Source organism: Podarcis erhardii, assembly GCF_964252035.2.
Source record: "Podarcis erhardii genome assembly, chromosome: 4".
Taxonomy (NCBI): Eukaryota; Metazoa; Chordata; class Lepidosauria; order Squamata; family Lacertidae; genus Podarcis; species Podarcis erhardii.
This window is the reverse complement of record NC_138508.1, coordinates 55,406,771-55,427,391: the sequence shown is the minus strand read 5'-3', so window position 1 is coordinate 55,427,391 and position 20,621 is coordinate 55,406,771. Positions and strand designations below refer to the sequence as shown.

The 20,621-nt window shown below is 38.1% G+C and overlaps 2 protein-coding genes across 4 annotated transcripts in view; one reads left to right on the top strand and one right to left on the bottom strand.

Annotated features, from left to right (window-relative positions):
• The window catches only part of HLCS (holocarboxylase synthetase), an 89,924-nt gene extending 80,849 nt beyond the window's left edge, over positions 1-9,075 (top strand). The window contains exons 9-11 of one of the 2 annotated variants that reach the window (XM_081859875.1): positions 1,394-1,508; positions 4,913-5,126; positions 5,939-9,075. In XM_081859875.1, coding sequence (XP_081716001.1) covers positions 1,394-1,508; positions 4,913-5,126; positions 5,939-6,110 — 501 coding nt within the window. In that variant the 3' untranslated portion in view covers positions 6,111-9,075. Of the gene's footprint in view, positions 1-1,393; positions 1,559-1,590; positions 1,726-4,912; positions 5,127-5,938 lie in introns of those variants that run through there. The other variant, XM_081859876.1, reaches the window with a different exon arrangement.
• A 6,784-nt stretch (positions 9,076-15,859) lies between these two features.
• Positions 15,860-20,621, bottom strand: part of SIM2 (SIM bHLH transcription factor 2) — a 50,220-nt gene continuing 45,458 nt past the window's right edge. For both annotated transcript variants that reach the window (XM_081859878.1, XM_081859879.1), the window contains exons 10-11: positions 18,960-19,371; positions 15,860-17,946 (exon numbers count right to left, since the gene is read on the bottom strand). In XM_081859878.1, the coding sequence (XP_081716004.1) occupies positions 17,216-17,946; positions 18,960-19,371 (1,143 nt within the window). In that variant the 3' untranslated portion in view covers positions 15,860-17,215. The remainder of the gene's footprint in view (positions 17,947-18,959; positions 19,372-20,621) is intronic.

Below are 20,621 nucleotides of genomic sequence, written 5' to 3'. Positions count from 1 at the left end.
AATACACTGAAATGTCAAGTCTTTGCTTTGTCATCAGTTCTATCCAGGACAGACTCCTGTGCTCCCATCCAGTATTTAAGAGGTTCCTTCAGGGAGCATCTCTTTGAAGCCCTCTGGTCATCCACAGGTTTCTCTCCTAGAATGGACATGGTCTTCTGTGTTCTCCCACAGCCCCTCTGCTTCCTCAGTCTCTCTGCTTCCTGTTCCTTAAGGCAGATTTCTTCATTGCTATCACACCTACAAGTAGGGTGACTGAACTCAACATACCTTCCATCAGAAGCTAGCCCTACATGTTCCAAAACTTTTTACCCCATTAAATATACCTGTATATGCTAGATGTCAAGACGGGGACTCAAAACCTACATCCAGAACACAGTAACATTCAGATAAATGGGCAGCCTGTACTTCCACATTGGTAGAAAAGTCTACTTCATCTCTGGTGAGATGGATAAAAGCTGTTGGTTATGAGGCCCATCTTTTAGCACAGGCTACTCATCCTCAGTTCTCCAGATGTTTTGAGACTACAATTCCCATCATCCCTGACTACCGGTCCTGCTAGCTAGGGATCATGGGAGTTGTAGGCCAAAAAACATCTGGAGGGCCAAGGTTGAGGAAGCCTTCTTTAGCAACTCTGTTTCATACAACAGCTCATTCCACTCGGGCAGCTGCCACTTCTGTTGCTCTGTAAACCAATGCACCCATATCTGAAATATGCCAAACAGCCACATGCCACTCAACAAACATGTTGACATGACAGCACAGTTTAGATGGTATGGAGCTTTGGGGGTAGGGTTTTATGCACATTGTCCCTCAAGTGCTGAAGCAGTCATCTACCCACTGCAAGAAAGCAACAGTTTTTATGTATCCCGCCTGCAGGATACCTCCTGCATCCAGCAGGAGAATGGGACATTGATTTCTTCCACAACATACCTTCTTGCAAAGGCATCCAAGTCAGGTGGCTGCCCACAGCACCACTCAGTTAATCCAGATCACATTCAGGATCAGGGCTCTTCTCTCTTTTTGTCTTTTCCATGTGTCTGTTTATTTTTTAAGAGGTTCTGCTAGTCTGAAAATGAGATGTTAGGGAGAAAAAGCTCCAGGGTCACATGCTTCCCAACAAACAGGAATTATTAGAACTCACCAGGGGCCAAGAACAAACCTTGAAGGTAAGTGACTAGTGTTTTGATCTGTGTCCAAATTCATTGTGGGCTTTTGCCTCTTTGTGGGTATCTTTTAGAAAGAGAGAGAGAGATATGCTGCTAAGTTTTCATTTGTGTATTCAGTGTCAGTATTAAATTTTTGGAGAACAGGAAGCGCTAGACAAAGGATTAGCACCATGCTGCTTTAGGATGCAGTAATATAGAGCTATAAATATACATGTTGGTTTCCCTAGGATATTGAGCTTCGAGTGAAATGGCCAAACGATATTTACTATAGTGACCTTATGAAGCTGGGTGGCGTTTTAGTGAATTCCACACTAACAGGAGATACATTCCACATTCTTATTGGTAAGAACATAAATGGTTTAAAATATGTTTGTTTGTTTGTTTGTTTGTTTGTTTGTTTGTTTGTTTGTTTGTTTGTTTTTAGGCATTTTTGCTGCTATTTATAATGCAAATACATAGCAAAATAAATGTGGCCGTGATTCACCTGGCCCTTAATGGATTGTTATCTGACTTCCTGCTTTCAGCTTGCAGGAGAAATTATTGATTTGTTCAGTCATGGGAGGAGAGGCATAATCAAGAATCCTTGATTATTAAATAAATAGTGTCCATGTTGTGTGCTTTAAGGATAGGTAAATAGGAATAACAGAATCAGGTCTAGACTTAGAGCAATCAGCAGACCTACTCTCAGTATCTCTTGCTTCAAAGTTAGCAAGCTTCAGGAGATGGTGGCAGCAATACTCATTTATAAACAGTATGAAGAATCTCAGTGCAATCTAATTTGGAACAGGGATAATGTTCGAGATGATCCAGGTTGAAATCCATGACTTTCACAGTGTTCACCCTGCAGTGGATAGTTGCTTAACATATCCATTAACAGCATTCACAATGTTCTCCACACACACCAGAAAACATTTTGAATAAAACTAATGTGGAAAATAGATGGCCGAAGTATTGGGAAATATTAGAAAAAGATGGAGATAATTGGAAATTGCAGAGTCAGGAGAAAATGAAAGACAAAGTGCGAGATTGGTTACATTATGCTCAGATTACAGAAGTTTTTAAACTTGATAAAAAGCTAGGATTCCAGGTGGAAAAATCGAAGCTAGAAACGGAACTGTTAGAGCCTAAGACTAAGGTACTTTCAAAAATGTATAACTTGCTGTTGAAGTGGAATACACAAGATGAAACGGTTAAATCGGCTATGATAAAGTGGGCACAGGACATTGGATACAACATTATGTTTGAGGACTGGGAGAGGTTGTGGACTACTGGGCTGAAGTTTACTGCATGTAATGCTTTGAAAGAAAATGTTATGAAAATGATATATAGATGGTATATGACCCCAGTCAAACTTGCAAAAATATACCACTTGTCTGATAACAAATGTTGGAAATGTAAAGAAAATGAAGGAACATTCTTTCACCTCTGGTGGACTTGCCCTAGAGTGAAGGCTTTCTGGGAAATGATATATAATGAGTTGAAAAAGGTACTTAAGTATATCTTCACTAAGAAACCAGAGGCCTTCCTTTTGGGTATTGTCGGCCAGAATGTGCTAAAGAAGGACCGAACATTTTTTATGTATGCAACAACAGCAGCAAGGATACTTGTCGCCAGGCATTGGAAAACCCAAGACCTACCCACACTGGAAGAATGGCAGATGCAACTGATAGACTACATGGAACTGGCTGAGATGACTGGCAGAATCCGAGACCTGGGAGAGGAGACGGTGGAAGAAGATTGGAAGAAATTCAAGATTTATTTACAAAAATATTGCAAATTGTATGAATGTTAAGAAGGATGCTAGAGTATAAACAACTTGGCACCATTGAGTTAGACGAAGTGAATTATGAAGATAAGCTAAATTTAAGAAAAGATAAAAATTTGGAAGATGTAACATTGGAAAATTAGATATTAAGATTAGAAATAAGGGGATAAATTTGTTGAATAAAATTTTATAAACAGGAACGCAGGAGCGGGAGATGCGAGGGAGTCCAAAGAAGTGAAAAGATCTATGTTAAGAGATGTTATATTGTATTGTTTTATTGGCATTGTGATTTAAACAAAAAATTGTTAATAAAAATTACTATTAAAAAAAAAAAAACTAATGTGGAAAATAGGGACGCGGGTGGCGCTGTGGGTTAAACCACAGAGCCTAGGACTTGCCAATCAGAAGATCAGCGGTTCGAATCCCCGCGACGGGGTGAGCTCCCGTTGCTCGGTCCCTGCTCCTGCCAACCTAGCAGTTCGAAAGCACGTCAAAGTGCAAGTAGATAAATAGGTACCGCTCTGGCAGGAAGGTAAACGGCGTTTCCATGTGCTGCTCTGGTTCACCAGAAGTGGCTTAGTCATGCTGGCCACATGACCCGGAAGCTGTACACCAGCTCCCTCGGCCAATAAAGCGAGATGAGCGCCGCAACCCCAGAGTCGGTCACGACTGGACCTAATGGTCAGGAGTCCCTTTACCCCTTTACCTTTAATGTGGAAAATACACTATTGAGAATATTATCGTTTCACTTCAGTGCTTATAGGAGCACTCCTAAAATCCTATTTCAATCTGTGGGTTTTGTTAACAGAGAATGTTCTAAAATTTTATAATATGGATTTGATTCCTGACTCCACCCTTCTTAAATGTCAAGGTAACTAATCCTCTTCAGATCAATTTATGAATATTACCAAATAATTATTTCCATATTTAATAGGTATATTACTTATAAATTATTAAAGTAATGGTTTCAAAAATAGGGCATTTAAATGTGAGTACACTTGACAAGTCTGGCTCTGGCATCACATGCACAGGGAATGGAAAACCTACATTGCTCAGAAAGGGAGGAAAATAAACAGGTAGTACAAGATTGGTGTGTACATTTCGCAGAGCTATGTTTAGGAGGCCTGATCAAGAAAGCCCTGAGAGCTGCATTTAAACACCCTGGCTTTCTGCCAATAATATTATCCCCTGCTAGAGAGCTGGGTGAGAAATGAGGCTTCAAAGAGAGTCTGGCAAGAGAGCCCTTGAAAGCTGAAAGTTGACTTAAATGTGGAATCCTCTAGGCTTTTCTCAAAGAAGCCAGTTGCTGCCCTGGAGCTGGGGGAAATGCAATTTTTTAAAATGGTAGAATATAGCATTTCATAGCCGCATCTTTCTTTTTCCGATTAATGCTCTCTTGCCTGTATGCTGAGCCATGTGTGTATGCATGAGATGGCCCATTAATTTCAACCTAAAGAGCACATCTACACATGCACACCAAACAGTGTATGCAGCTTGACTTCCTCCACCAAAATTTAGCAGGGCAGCCCTTGTAGGTGGGACAGTTTCCATACCCACAAAAACTCACTGTGGTGGGATGGGACAGACAGTATTGTTCTGTCACATAAAAACTGACAAAATATATTATTTGGCAGTTTTACTGCAGAGAACTGTTCTTTGTTTTAAATGAAGATTGTTCCAAAGTTGCATGTCTGGATGTGGATTGTCCTGGACTGAACTAGCTTTCATTGGAGGAAAAAACCATCAAGCACTGTCATGAGGCTGAGCCAGGCTGTCTTGTATTTAGCACATGAGATGGATTTGAGTTTATATGAGCTTCTGTCATCTTTCATCATTATTTAAAGCAAATCTCTTCAGGAAATCTGTAGATGGATTTTTACAGCTGTCTAGAGGAATGGATTTGTCTTATGATACAAAGAGACTTTTTCAGAGAAACAAAACTTTTCCTACACTGCCTTTCTAATTTATTTTTCTTCCCCAGGCTGTGGATTTAACGTGAATAACAGCAACCCCACTATATGCATCAATGATCTCATTATGGAGCACAATAAGACAAAGAATACAGAATTAAAGCCCTTAAGTGCAGATTACCTGATTGCAAGAAGTGTGACAGTGCTGGAAAGTCTGATCAACACCTTTCAAGAGAAAGGACCTAATGGAGTTCTTCCCATGTACTATAAGTACTGGGTGCACAGGTAAATAATTTAAAATATATATTCTATATCTTTTTTTAAAAGAATACTTATTTTTCTTTTACAAGTAATAAAGAACAACATAAAGAATAAACAACATAAAATAAAATTTCCTTCTTAATATTCTTAATCTTAATTGTTTTAGTGATAAATTGAACTAACCCCATCAAGAGGCATTTATTTCAAACCAATAGTGACTGATCAGATATATATGTATGCATTTAACATGTTTTACTTTTTCAGCATGTGTTAGAAGTATTTGTTTATGCATAGGCAGATTTGTCATTCAGCATCCATGCATTAAAATATATCAGAATGTTTACATTGGAGTTGTTCCTTAAAGCTACATTTACCTAGCATTTTGAGTTAACGTGCTAGACATGGATCATGAAGTCTGAGCTTTGCAGAATATCTGAGAAGAAACAGATTAATTTTACTATAGTTAAGCAAGTCTACCTATGAACAGGTGGGTGCAGGAAATTCCCACTGACATTGTTCATTATGATGGTAGACCATGTCAGTAAACCCTATTGTGTATAAGCTATGTAGGATCCATGTGCCTTTCTGAAGAATTATCTCTCGTACAGTGCCATTTATATGAATTTCATTAATCCATTTATTTCCTTTTGTCTATTCAAAGTTGGTTAAAACCCTCTGTTTAGATGGGAAAATCATTTATTTCTTAATTTTATTCAAGGATTTCTACATCATTTTTCAAAACCCAAAATTTTCCCGAAGCATCTTCCAATCAGTATAAAAGTTTATGAAACTTGATGGCTTTTTAAAGTGGGTAATTCCTTGTTTTTTATTTGCAGTGGTAAACAAGTACGGCTTGGAAGTGATGAAGGGCCTTTAGCGTGGATCGTTGGAATAGATGATTCCGGATACCTTCAAGTTCACGAGGAAGGCAAAAATGTAGTAACCGTGCACCCAGATGGCAATACTTTTGATATGCTGAGAAACCTGATAATTCCAAAACAGCAGTAGTTTTTGCATATGGTGAAACAGCTTCTCTCTCAGACCATTTTCTAGAGTTTGGCTGGAGACTGGCAAACTAGAAGTATCTAATCTGAAGAATTGAAACACTGTATACCAAGGAAAACATTGAGTTTTGGGTCATTTAATTTTCCTGGGCTCTTGGCCCAGTGACCTGGGATTTAGTGGCTTTTCATGTTTGTTTGTTTGTTTTCCTTTCAGTCTCCATGCAGATGTAAAGGAAACCTTATGGTCAGCATGAAAAGCTCTAGCTTCTAATTTTTGGCATGGAACACTCAAGTAGAATTAGCTCCATAAATCTGTGTTATCCTGTTACTACAGATTCTTCACGCCTGCACTTACAGTATACCTTTACATCCAATGCTCATATTACTTTGTATCTATAGGAAGGAATGCATTTTGCAGTAGAATATTTCCTATATTAAAATGATAGGGTATAATAAGTTTGGTTTACCAATGCCCCAGTTTAGTATGGTGTTTTGTTTTTAAGTTGTGGATGAACAGCTGTATGCAAAATGAAGTTATATTATTCATTTTGAACATCTGTTTTAGAGTATGCCATAAAATTATTTAAAGAATTTTACCCCTTCTGCTGTCTCATACCCACAAAACAATGATCAAAAGGAATTTTAGCCTTTTAGTAAGGTCTCTCCATATGCTGTGTTATATTGGAGTCCAAGTCTTTCAGAAGCTTGATGTTTCCACAACTGACCACTAATTGTTATTTTTTTCTAACAATAGATTTCTGGCAGTTGCCCTGATTCCTATAAGACTATACAGAATCTGAATTGCTTGGAAGTATGTTTCAAGTTCGCAGTGCTATTTTGCATTTTCCTTGGATTATGAATCCGACAAGTGTTTCTACTTTAATGGCTATAGCAGAACCTATTTTCCTGTATTATCTATTGTGCCTTATGCATTAAATATATCATAGTTATGATACATAATTATGTGTCATCTTGCCTACTCAGTATGGTCCTCTGATCACTCCGATCATTTTTATGATCAGATGCCAAATACTGATGAATAGATGATACGTTCAGCTTTTTGCACTGTTCTCAGAGGCTCCTAGGTGTATGACTAGGCTGCCTAGGCTTATGGAACTCACTCTCAACCCAGCCCTCCCAGGCTATAGTTTGAAACCAATTTCTGCATATTGGGGAACTGTTGGTAACATGACCTCCTAATGAGAACTGCCATGGGTTCTAAAGGACTCCCTCATGTTAAGTTAAGAAAGTGCCCTGAAATGCATGCCTGACATGTAGCCAGAAGCAGGTTTGTAGGTTAAAGTTCACTTTATAAAGAATCAGGAAATAAGTAGATTGGCTCAAATATAAATCCAAGAAGCCTTAAAGAAAGCAAAGAAGTTGGCCTGTAATGGTGGATTAGCATAATCCCTGCATATTGGAGTCTTGAGTAGTTTGACTATAAATTACTGGAGATTAAGTTTTCATTTCATTTAAAATGAGGATTTTGACTTCTGTTGCATAATGTTTCCCACACTGACATCTATGACTGTTTCTTGCTTGATGGCATTGTTATCTAACAAATGAAAAAGTAAAACAATTTAGCTTATTTGAGTGGCTGTATATTGATTATTTGTTCAAACAACTAATGGTGAGAAGCAATGACTTGCAAAACTCTCTGGGACTAGGAATTCAAAGCTCCTATTATTATTGATTTAATAACTCCAGTGATCCTTAAGATTGAGTTAGTATAATAAAATAAATAGAAACTCCAGCAATGTATTTGGTATTCAATTTTTATTTTTATTTGCCTGTGGAATCCTTCTGTCCTATTGTCCTACCTCAGGAGCTTTTAAATGTATGATTCATACTATTTACCTGTTAGCTGCCAAATTAATAGAGCAGAGCTGTGCCACTTCATTGTTCAGTCTGAACCTTCATCCCAAGTCGCACAGCAATCCACTCCCCAGTTTCTACCTGACATCTTGCAAACATGTTCCTACTGTGAAAATCTTATGACTTTTCACAGTATGCACCATTTTAATAATGTAGGGTAGTTTGATTATACATGACAGCCAAGATTGCTCACAATTATTCAGTACGGTAAATTTAAAAAAGAGGTGTTGAATTTGGAGATGGGTTCAGTGAAATTTAGTTGTTGAAAGATTCTCTAAAGCTTGTTCTTCATTTAATTCTGCCCCTTTCACTTATTAATTTCTGCCCTGGTTTTTAGTATGTGTTTGAGGAAATGTAGGGTACAACATCACTATTGATGTTATTTGGGGCAGTGCAAGTTCAGACAGGTGAGGGAAGGGATAACTTCATGCTATCGTGTCATCTGGCAGTCCATCAGATCTAATTGTTTTGCTATTGGATACTATACCAGTGAACAGAACAAAACAGCTACCATATAGAATTTGGTATCTACCTGGCATTAATGATCAAGGTTGGGCTGGATGAAAGGGACAGACCTAATCTCTTCCTATGGTGTCCTGATAATTATTGGTGCAGCAGCAATATATATTCAATGGCTGGGGAGAAGGGGTCCATCATCCACTTTCCTTTTCATAGCAGCCTGTCCAGCAATCAACTGATGCCATCAGGTGCTGGGCTCTCAGGACAGGACAGGGTTCTTGTTGATGCAAAAGGTGGTCTTTGAGATGCTCTTGGAGACCTCCTCACTTGTTGCCATGCATGTCCAGATGGCAATGGCAAAGAGTGTTTTTTACTAGCTTTAGGTGGTGTGCCTGCTGCTCCTTTTCCTAGTGAAGCTTGTTCTGGTCTTTGTCATTCATGCCTTAATTATACAAGGTGACCTTCCATAACAATGTGAAAGATGGACAGTTCTCTGCTGTATTGACTTCTGTTTGCCTGAATGACTGAGCATGTGGTTGGTCTAGATCTTCCCCTTCTTCCGCTCCTCCCTGTTTCATGTATGCACAGAATACATTTTCTTGATTTATTAAACTTGATTTTGCATTGTTTGACTATATTTGTTTCTTTTTGGAAAAATCAGCAAAAATACCTGTTAATCAAAAAATTATATCTAGATTAGATAACAATAATGCAATCTACATAGAGCTACCTTTGAAAATAGTTGGGCCAAGCTCCATCTGCTAGAGTTTTAGTTGGGCTTTATAGCTTAGAACTACCCCACTCATACTGGTTACCAATTTGTTTCCAAGCCAAATTCAAAGCGCTTTGGTTTCAACCTTTAAAGTACTAAAGAAGCTTGTCCTCTCCCACATGAGCCTACTTGTAGCTTAAGATCAACAACAGACACCCTGCTCTGTGCCCCATTATAATTAGATGATGGGTGGGCATCAGAGACAAGGCCTTTTCTGTGCTGGTACTTAGACCTGGAATGCCTCCTATGGGAGGTCTGCCAAGTTCCATCATTGCTTGCATTTTGCAGAGCTGTTTGCTTCTACTGGTATTTGGTACTAGACTAATTGCTTGGCCTATTATCACTATTTTATCTTGCTATATATTTATACTGTTACTTCTTAATATACATTATTGAATTATTTTGTAGTTTATATATATGGTATGTTTTTTTGTAAGCTGCTTTGAATTTATTGTGTAGAAAATTGGGGTAGAAATTTGAATAAGACGTAAGATTTTCTTACCTGGATAATAAAGAATGTAAACCTTTGTTAAAGTAAAAACAACCTATGGTTTGTTTTATTTCAAACCATATTACAGTTTTTTGCACTGGAAAAATTCTTTCATTTAATTTCCTTTCTGTAAATGAAAAGTAATGAAGTGTGGACATGTTGAAGCACAAGTGGATTAGGTGGGAATATCACTTTTACTTCTGCTTTTGAATGACCTGCCCTGTACATACAAGACAACATACTGTCTTGAATGAAGGGGGGGGGTCAGCATCAATTGTAAACTGTCATATACCTGACTTTATTTTTGTTTGCTTCAGAACAGCTGAATAAGGCCTTTCTGACTCACAGCTGTCGCAGTCAGAAATGCCTGCAGGACTTTCTATAGGACACACAAGTAAAGGTGTGCATAGGTAGTACAGCTGGTAATCACATTGTTTTCCACATCAAATTTGGCAACTACTCACCATTTCTCTATGAAAACCATTTTATAACAGTCCTTGTGACTTTATAACATAGCAAAATGTGTCTGGACAGAGTCTGGAGGAGCCAGCCAGGCATCCTGGAATCCAGAAGTAGCCCTCTGAAAATGTGCAATACTATTAAAATGTCCAGGTTAGTAAAACACCTTTTCCACTGTGTAGCTGATGTCGTCTTTCAGACTATTCTTTAGATGAAGTGCTTTCAAAAATATTTCATTATGGTGGGTGCCCATATTTTTTTGCAATATGCGCTTTTCTTCCGGACCAAAGTTTTAAAACTCCTCATTACATATTAAGAAAATATCTGTACAGATTATTTATTGACAGTAAGGCTTCTTAAGGAACTCTGGTGTGCTAGTATTTGAAAAGAACGAGGTGAATTGCATCCAGACAGAACTGATGACCTTTCCAGAATTACACAATTTCCACCAGGTTAGGTACTCAGAACTAAGAATAAACTGGCATTAGTCATCTATAAGCCTCCATAACACCTTGAAATACATGTCCTAGCAAGTCGTTATGCCTCGGTTATCTTTTTTAAAGCATGGTGTGTTTATGCTATGGATCATGCTTTCCTTCTGCAGGAATTTTTTTTTTTAAACTGATTACAGGGTTATAAAGTGCAGGTTAATAGTTTTGTTTCAGCATAGTTCTGATTTTTGAAGCTAGTTGGTGGGAATATTTATACATTGCATAGCTGCCAATAGAAGTGCTGTTAAACAATATATCATGTGGAAAGCAGGATATAGCAGTTCTTTGTAGTCTCTGTGCAGTCTTGCCTTTCTGTTCTTCCCATGTGCAGATTAATATTTGGAACTTCTAGAGCAAGCTGGTAACATTCTGGCACGAAAGACTATCTGCACAGCCGTAGCACATACCTAAGAACTTCACCTTCTTGATCAATTCCTTTGTGACTGCTGCAGTAGCGATTACAGGAACGGTAGAAAGGTAGGCACTTCTTTCCTCCTACCTCAGAACTTTGTTCCTCTTCTTTTTTTGCCTTGCCAGATACTTCTTCACCTACCCACAAGCAAACTTGGGACTGTCAAATGTTTGTACTGTTGCAGAGATGCACTGCACAGTCTTGTAAAACTAAAGACTGCCATTCTAGCATTTTCAAGGAAAAAGTAAACTTGATCTTTTGTTTGGAAGTCCTTTTGGTGTTAAATCCATCCGCAGCAATAGCATTCGGATCAACCTGAATGTTGCAAAATGGTAAGCAAGCCTTCATGATGGCTATTAAACAAACGGAAATGGAGAAGAGGGGAAAGACTTGTTTGATGTTGAAGTTGTGGACAGTTGTTACCCAGACCTTTTTCCATCATTAGAGTCAACAGATACTTTGGTAAGGTGGAAAGCAGATATACTGAGAAACTAGGCAATTTTTATATTAACTATAAAGCCAGAGATTATTTTTAAGTGGTGCACTCAGGTAAACAAAGAAGTCAGTGCAAAGCAAATTGACTACTATTAGTTGTTGAAGAAGGGGCTTTGCTACAGGTCTTTCTCTCCAAGTGATAGAAGCGAATCTTTCTCCAGTTTTAGGATTCCACTCCTGAATAGGGTATTCTAAAAGTAAAGGACCCCTGACAGTTAAGTCCAGTCACAAATGACTCTGGGGTTGCAGCGCTCATCTCACTTTACTGGCTGCGGGAGCCGGCGTTTGTCCGCAGACAGTTTTTCCGGGTCATGTGGTCAGCATGACTAAGCTGCTTCTGGTGAAACCAGAGCAGTGCACGGAAACGCCGTTTACCTTCCCGCCGGAGCGGTACCTATTTAACTACTTGCAGTTTGACATGCTTTCAAACTGCTAGGTTGGCAGGAGCAGGGACCAAGCAACGGGAGCTCACCCCGTCGTGGGGATTCGAACCGCCGACCTTCCGATTGGCAAGCCCTAGGTTCTGTGGTAACACACATAAAAAGCAATGGAAGTAGTGTTGGTGTTCTTTCTAAGAATGGAAACTGATTTAGGTTTTCTGTTTTGAAAAAACGGGGATGAACCATTGTGTGCTTAGCTGCAACTTGAAGTCTACTTTGTTTAACATCCAGCCTGACGAGAATTCTGAAGAACCTAAAAGCTTGCTCCCTATTTTGACATTTTGGCCAGTCCTAAAGGTATTGCCTAACTCATTTTTTTTCTCACGGACCAACATGGCATCATTTTTTATACTTAATACAACTTTGTTCCATCATTGCTTGAGCTGAGGATGGGAATAAGTGGGGTGGGGGGAACATTTAATTAAGTAACAACAGAATTACATTCAAAAGTTCTGAATAAGCCCTAACAATCTGTCTGTTTCTAGAACTGCTATACAACAAATGACGTATTTCATTTCATCGAATTACCTGAATTGGTCAATGTAATATTAAATGTAATATTAAAAATACAATTAACATTAAACGTATTTTGTAAATACACATTATTTGTACTGTACTTCTAAAACCAAGCAAATAATAGAAGTCCATTATTCCTTTGTCTACAGTATTTTATTTAACATAGTCTTACGTAATAAATAAGCAAAAGCTTTACAATTTAAGGGATATATAATCCTAAGCAATAGTAGGATGTGTATGTATTTCTTTTTCCACATACTTTTGTCAAATAATTTATTTTTGCATCATAAAAAAGCAAAATCTAATGTTCCAGTAGAGGAACAAACAGAAGAGTTTTCTCTCAAGAAACTAGCTCAAAAAACTGTATCGTGATTTTGGACAAGTAAAATTATAGTAGGAATTATATTAATTCATTCAATGCTGTCCTTTACTTATGAATGTGAAGTTCAAATCCTAAACCTATTTACTAGTGAGCAAGCCCCACTGAACATAGCTAGACTCACTTCTGAGTAAACATGCATAGGATTATGCATCTTAAAATTATTCACTGATTTGCTGCTGCAAAGTTGAGCTTTTTAACCAAAGTAGATTGATGCAGGGGAAATCTACACAATTGTACTCAGCAGAGCAGTTTGTACTAGGTGTGTGTGGCATTTCTACTCATAAGATGCAAAACTGAGGGTTACATTTCCCGTCTCCATTTTTTACTATTTCTTACAAAGTGTATAGAACCCTGCAAAGTACAGTGATAGGCTTTTTTTTTTCTCAGGGGGATGCAGGGGTACACATACCCCTAAACATTTTGTGAATATTTGTACTTTTATCCATTTATTGTATTTGTTTTTCCCGATTTGAACTATAAAATGGTGATTTTCTTGACTCAAAATGAGAGAACCCTTAAACATTTTTTTAGAAAAAAGCACTGTTGATAGGTAATTATAGTTCATTAATTATAGTTCATAATCAAGAAGAGAAATGGCAAAGTGAAAAAGGGGGTGTCCCACTCCCTGCACTTCCATTGCATGTAAATGATACATCCAGTTTTCAAGCACTATTCAGGATTTTTAAAGTTTTATCCATAGTGAGAGGGAAGGGCTGCATGTGGCAGCGTCACCTCTCATGACTGGGAAGGTCTGCAGTACATTGAGCTGAAAAGGGTTCCAATTCTCAGGAAGCCTGATTGCAGGGAGCACTGTAAGCTCATAAGCAAAAATGTGCTTGCAAGTCCTCTTCAGGCCTTCCCAGGAAGATCAGAAGGGAAGGGCCAGGGCAGGCATGTGCATCCTTGAGTCCCCTCTGTGGATACATTGTGATAGTGGCAGGCTGTTAATTATTTGAAACTGCTTATCTTCAACAGCATTACCTAAATGACACTGGGCAATTGAATAGTTTAAAAAGTGTTCTTTTCAAAAATATTTTCTTTCTTACAAAGTGAAAGAGGCTTAGCATATATACAGTCACACTGAAGAAAATAAAGTAAGTATGCTACACTGCAGTTGTGTATCAGATTTCTTTTTATGAGTCAGCTAATTGCCTGTATCTCATTGGGGAATACATTTTTTCACGTAGCAAAATAAACAAATGTTATTTGGCATAAATGTATTCTTTCAGGATTACATCTGCATGAGCACTTTGAAAGACTGTAAACAAACTTGCATCTGGCAATAGAATTGTGTAATGACATCATGATAAGAATATTCACAAAAGCTCCTTTCTATGAAGACAAGCTAAGAGTGCTGCTGCTGTTTTCAGCAATATCAATTACATCAGAAAAGGTATCAACATTCACAGAATTTACCTTGGGCATCTGGGAGGATATTTTTGTTTGGCTGTTAGGGGGGAAAGTTCACTTCCATCCTTCTAAGTACATTAGTCCAATTTAACTATAAAAATAAGTCTCTGGCTAGTTTGTTGCCCAGATAATTTATGCATGTTCTTAACACTTGAGGTATCAGCAAAGGATGTGATTTTGATGAAGTAACACACAAACAATGATGGATTTTCAGTATTACAAACAGGAGCCTTATTTGCAGTTTGTACTAGGTGTGTGTTTTACTTGCAAGTGATGTGTGGATTAGGGCTTGTGTTTTCACCCTCCTTTCTATTTTTTTTTTTTTATCTTAATGCCCCCCCCCCCAAAAAATCCAGGCAATCTTACTTCCCAAAATATTCATCCTGACTTGGAGCACTGAATTAAACCACAAGCTCCAAACCATTTAAACTCAAACTGAATAATACACAGTCAAAACCACCTTTAAATCTGAATTCAACTAAGGTTAGGACAATTTCACATGTGCAGTTTGGATCTTATATTCATGTACACAGTGATCCCTTATCCTTATGTATAGAAGACAGTTTTTTGTAGTCAAGGTATTGAAATATGTTCTACAACAATTAGCACTGTGCAAAGGATGTGTCAGACACCTCTTAGTGCAGTGTGGTGAATATTACAAAGATGAGGCTAGAGTCCAAACTGTAAATGTGAAGTTCCCTTTATCTTAAAAACCATTCAAAATAATGCAGTTTTGAGCCTTCCAATTCATAAAATACTCTAAGCATTTATCCAAATGTAACTACAGTATGACCAAAGAATGGTAGCCAGTTCACCTGGAAGCACACACTTTTTTCTCAGCCTGAAAGATCAAGCACAAGAGGGAATGAACAAGGCCATTCATTCAAACAAACAAACATGTGCAAGAAAGAAGGATGACCCAGTACCCCATAAAGCACTAGAGATGAAACATACTAGTCATGGTGAACAATGGGCTGAAGGCAAGGTGCCTAGCACCTTTGGGAGAAGCGTATTTTTACACTTTGGGAACTATTGGCTTCAACTCAAGGCACAGGTTAAGTCTGAATTCTAATGTACACTGCTTTGGCACTACTTAAAAATGTGCATGCTCACAATGGTTAACTTTAATTAGGGCAATACTGAGCACAGCCGATCACTTTTAAAAAGCTTATTTCCTTACAGTAACAAATAGCCTTATAAAATTAGACAAGGAAATGGATTGTATTGCTGCGTCTAAATGCAGAAAAATAGTTTAAGAAAATGTCCTCATTACCTTTCAACTTAGTTGAGATTTGAAAAGGTGCAATCAAAGCTGTTTTCCATATTGCACAAGTTAAATTATATATTATTTCTTGGAGAAATATTCTTAAAATTGGTTCTGTCTATACTCAAAACAACGGCAAAACTGTTATTTGCTTCCTGGGGGCACAGAAGTTCTTCCATGCTTCTAATGAAAACTTCACTTGTCTGAAGGACATTTTAGAAGTTTTTGATGTAGCTCAGAGTTCAGCAAAGCTAAGAAAAACTACTCAAATTAAAATATACATCTGACTCCAGTGTTAATGTTCTTTAATGCCAACCATTTTTATACATAAGCTTTTTACATATTAGGGTGCCTTCTGTTCTGTGATTGAGTAAGATGATAAATGGTTTATTAGTTATGTTGAAATGACAACCACATTCTAGTAACTCCTAGTGTGCAAAACAACCTTCATGTGTATACACACCCACCACATGTACACAAGAGCTTCCCCCATTTAACTGGATAGCACGAACAACTTTGCATGTGTATTCTTTTGTGCTATTGCTTATGATTTTATTAAAGCACCCACAGAAAACTGGAACACAGGAGAGCTATATATTTATGGTATTAAATCTTTGCAGGTACTTGAGTTGCCTCACCTTCCAGATTAAACATTACAAAGCCAAAGATGAATATACTACGTGCTCTACAAAAAATGCCAAATAAAATGTAAGTGCCTGAGAATTCTCATCTAATCATTAGTGCAGTTGGTGAATGTATTTTATCATATCTTAACCATAAAAGTTGCTAAAACTGGCTGGGCTAAAAATGTAAAGCCACCAAACAGAAAAGATTTGAAGTCTCGTTGACAGCAAAATGAAGAGAATGCAACTTCACTCCTCTTTGGCTGGCAACAAATACAGTTTGGGATATATTCTAAATGGAAAGTGTATCTGAAACAGTGAAAACCTTTGTCTTTCATTTTCAAATAGATGCTTTGATTCCCCCCCCTCCCCAGTGTAACAATCACCAGCTCTTTGGTAGTTATCTCCAAGCTTATTGGGCAAGTAGATTTTCATTTTCTAAAGATGCATAGTAGCCATGCAGCCTGGCAATTCTATACTGCCTTGAGTAATATATATCCAAGCCACATGAATTTAAAAAAATGGTTTAATTTCAGGGATTGAAATCCTAAATGCATGTCCCCAAGGTAATGCATTTGACGGCAGTTAAACAGAGACTATCAGAAATAACTGGTAATTACTGTCTCCTACCAGACTGTCCGTTTGTTAAGTGATCTATAACTTTCAAATAATTGAAGGATTGAATTTTTTAAGAAAACAAAGTCACTCTATGTATCAGCACATAAACTCTTATAATTTAACTTATATACTGTAAAAATAACAAAAATATGATCTGTTACATGGCTTCTTACTAGCAGAGTCAACTGCAGAGATTAATCTGGAACAACAAAGCACTGAAGCTACCGTAATTGTTTCCCCTTGACCTTAAAGGTACTGTTACACATGGCTTGCCAAGAATGCATGCAAGTTTGTCCCACTGATTTTAAACCATGCTCACTAAGTGCAACCATGTATTCTCATGCTTTAGGGGAACTATTCCAGTTTATTTATTTATTTTATAAACCACAGCTTTCTATTACTGTCACCTTCCATTGGCTATTATTACAGACGTTCCAATATAATGGGGAAGTGCAGGCTCCTTGTGAGCCTCAGGGGAAGAGGCTGATGAAGGACTTTGGTTTTTGTAAAACATGTTTACTTCCTCAGAACTGTGTCCATAATTCTCTGCTACATGTCCTGTGGCAGTACACGAAGAAGTTTGAAATGTGCCATGTTTGGCTAAAACCCGGTGGTAGTTGAGAAGTACAAATGGAACTTGCCCTGCATGCCTAACATCCACAGTGTGATCGTTTTCAGAGTCATGATCAAACTTTCCGGTCATTCTGTCATCAGGTTCCAGCTCACCTAGATTTGCAGCATGATGGGCAATGTGCTCAAATTTTGGTTCTTTCATACAAATTCTTCTTGTTTGTTCATATACTGTTGGAACTGGGAGAAGGTGATTTAATTGTCCAATAGATTTAGTTTGGAAACATTCAGATTTTGACAAAAAAGAGTTGGCTAAGGAGTTCGAAAAGGGCTTTTCACTTAAGTTGTTTTTATCTTGTACACCTCTATTGAAAACTAGCTTATTTTCTTCTTTAATTAGATGATGATGTGCTGGATATATTCGGCTTTCCATTTTGTTGCTGTGCTTTATAATGGTGGAATCATAGCTCTCTTCTTTGTATCTGCTATTTGCTGCTAGGGTGGCACAGCTTGCAAAGCTGTCAGATGTACTGTCTTGGCTATATCTTCTGTTTGGTAGTGGCACTTTGAAAGAAAGAAAAATAAAGTTCTTTAATGAAAGCAGTTCAAGCAATGAAGTGTAGTTTGAACATACAGTAAAGTCTATTTAGATTGGGGACATTCGTTTAATGCTGTTTTTGAGCTTGCTTTAAAGCCTTTGTGCAAATTAGCAAGTAGCTGCATTCCAAATAGAATCAGGAGGGGGGAAGGAATAACATCCATTCCTTCTCCATGCCAAATTGCAAGATGGGAGTTAAAGCAGGTTCTTGGAAACTCTAAATAATTAAATTATAGCTAATTACCTTCTGAGGCAACTGGAGCATTATTGGAACTATTTAAAAATGTAATTTTTGTAAACAATTTTGAGTTTTATTTTTTCACTTTGGATACATACCTTCATAAACGGGCAACATAATCTGATGTAATACATGAAAATGCTTTCCTTTTGATTTATTAGGCTTGTTTCTGCTACTTGTGGAACACTCCAATATATGCTCCCTAAAGAAAAGTTGCTATTGTGATCAGTATTGTACCCACAAAAACTCTTTCTTTTCAGATCTGATTCTCTGACAAAACAACAATATTGTGAGGACAATGTGGTCCAATTGTCTGCTCTGATGTAGCCCCATGAACTCTAGTGTGAAGTCTACAATATACAGGATTGTCAGTAAGCTTGTAGTAGCAGGGCTACACAATGAAAAAAAGGTGTGTTATGTGAATACACCCAAAGAAAATCTAGGAGACCTTAGAAAACTGAATTTAGGCTTCTTGTTAAATTCTTTGCAACAGAATTGGGGTAATTTTAGTTATCAATCAGATTTGCATCTTAACTATTATTCTTGCATTATGTTCAGAAAGAAATATGAACAATTCAGGAGCAAAATTAAAGTATAAATGTAAGTTGCAACTATTTTCAGCCCTTTCCTTTAACAACTCAGCTTTACCCACTACACACTTTTAATATTTGAAGAATATTTAACATGTATGAATTTTTCTTGGGTATAATAGAGCTTCAGATTTGTTCATTTAATACACACCTTCATAACTCTGTAAGAGATTATGGCGTACACTGCTTGCTGACTGATCGGAAGGACTTTTCGATGGTGACTGACTGCCTCCTGGAACAAGAGAATTGGCATAGTGCCACTGGCACTCTCCACTTGTCTGCAAAGTACTTAAGAAAAATCGAGCTACTTCGCAAGGTGTTCCTTGAGATTGCCCAAATTTAGAAGGCAGCATTTGTTTTTTGCTACTGAATACATGAGGGTCTACAGGGAAGTGTCCATAATGGTAAGAGAAAGGTAAGCTGTATGATGGGGTGTATAAAAGTTCGCTGTTTTCTGAATGGAAGGCTTGTTCTTGGATGGTGGCAGAATTTGCTGTGGAGTTGGATCTCCAGCTTCCAACCTGGCCACATTCCAGTTTGTCTGTCTGGTAGGAGCTGTATTGCTGAAAAAGCAAATAAAAAGAAAGAAAAGTGTTTAATAGCTGACTCTGAAATCTGTCAGTATAACAGACTAACAGAGTGCACTGCAGCCAAGTACCACCTTAAACTGCAGTCACACCAGTTCATATAAACTAAAAGAAGTTGGCAGCACTTAATTTCTAAAGAGAGGAACTGGAGCACAAGCCTTTCTGGCATTTTTCTGGAAGCTCTGCTCCTTAATCCTGTGTGTGATGGACAAGCTATAGCTTCAGTGGTGAGGGAGGGAGGCATTCTGCACATGTTTGGAAACACTTTAAAATGATTTCACATATTCTGTTTAGCTGGCAAGATTTCAGAGGGCCACACAGAGGTCTGGGGGACCTGATGTCGTGCCCCCCTGCGCTGAGGTGGGAACATCTGCTTCCCATTGGCTTGTTCTTGATCTGAAACACTTATCTTGCTTTGGATTGAAAGCTCAAGGTCACCCCTACCTCCATATTTCAAGTCAGGCTGTCTAATTTTTTATTTCCTTTTTTCCAAGTGCCTACAAGTTTATCCACTCAAACATTTGCCTGCCCCTTTTTTCCATTTTACACTTAGAAAATTGCTCAGAAAGAGGTGAGAGCTAGCTTTGACATGAGGGTCAGCTAACCAGCAATGTGAGCAGCATTGCTCCAAGGGAAGTTACCTAATAACTGGCACAAAGGCTTTGCACAGCACTGCTAGGAATGTTCTTCTGTCAGTCATTTTAAACATTCCCTAAAAGCAAGACTTTGCACATTGCTGGTATGGTGGTCCTCAAGGCAAAGATGGCTTCTGCTCCAAATCAAGACAGGTTCCCCAAATCCAATCAGGGAAAGAAGACTGCAAGTCTCTCCGAAATGCAGTATCCAAATGATATACTCCCAAACTAAGGAGGAAACTACACCAGTCCTGAAGCTGGCAGATCTTTGGATGGACAGTTCAACCTTATTTTATTCTTTGTCCCTGCACTCTACCTTTGTCTTGTTCTTGTGTCTATTGTTAATGCTCACCCTGAGCACCTTTCTGGACCTGGTCATGTATTGTCTCCTTTCTGCCCGTTTTGTACGATCTTGGTGGCTTTCCAAGCAAACTGTTGCATCTGTCAAAAGGGTGAATGCTGCTGGTACAACAAGCTGTTGCACCAGTGTAGTTCCCTGAATTGGTTGAAATAATTCAACCACAAGTGATGCTGTATTGCTGCAACAGTTCATATTCTTGATCCTCTAAACTTGCAGTACTCAGTACCCCA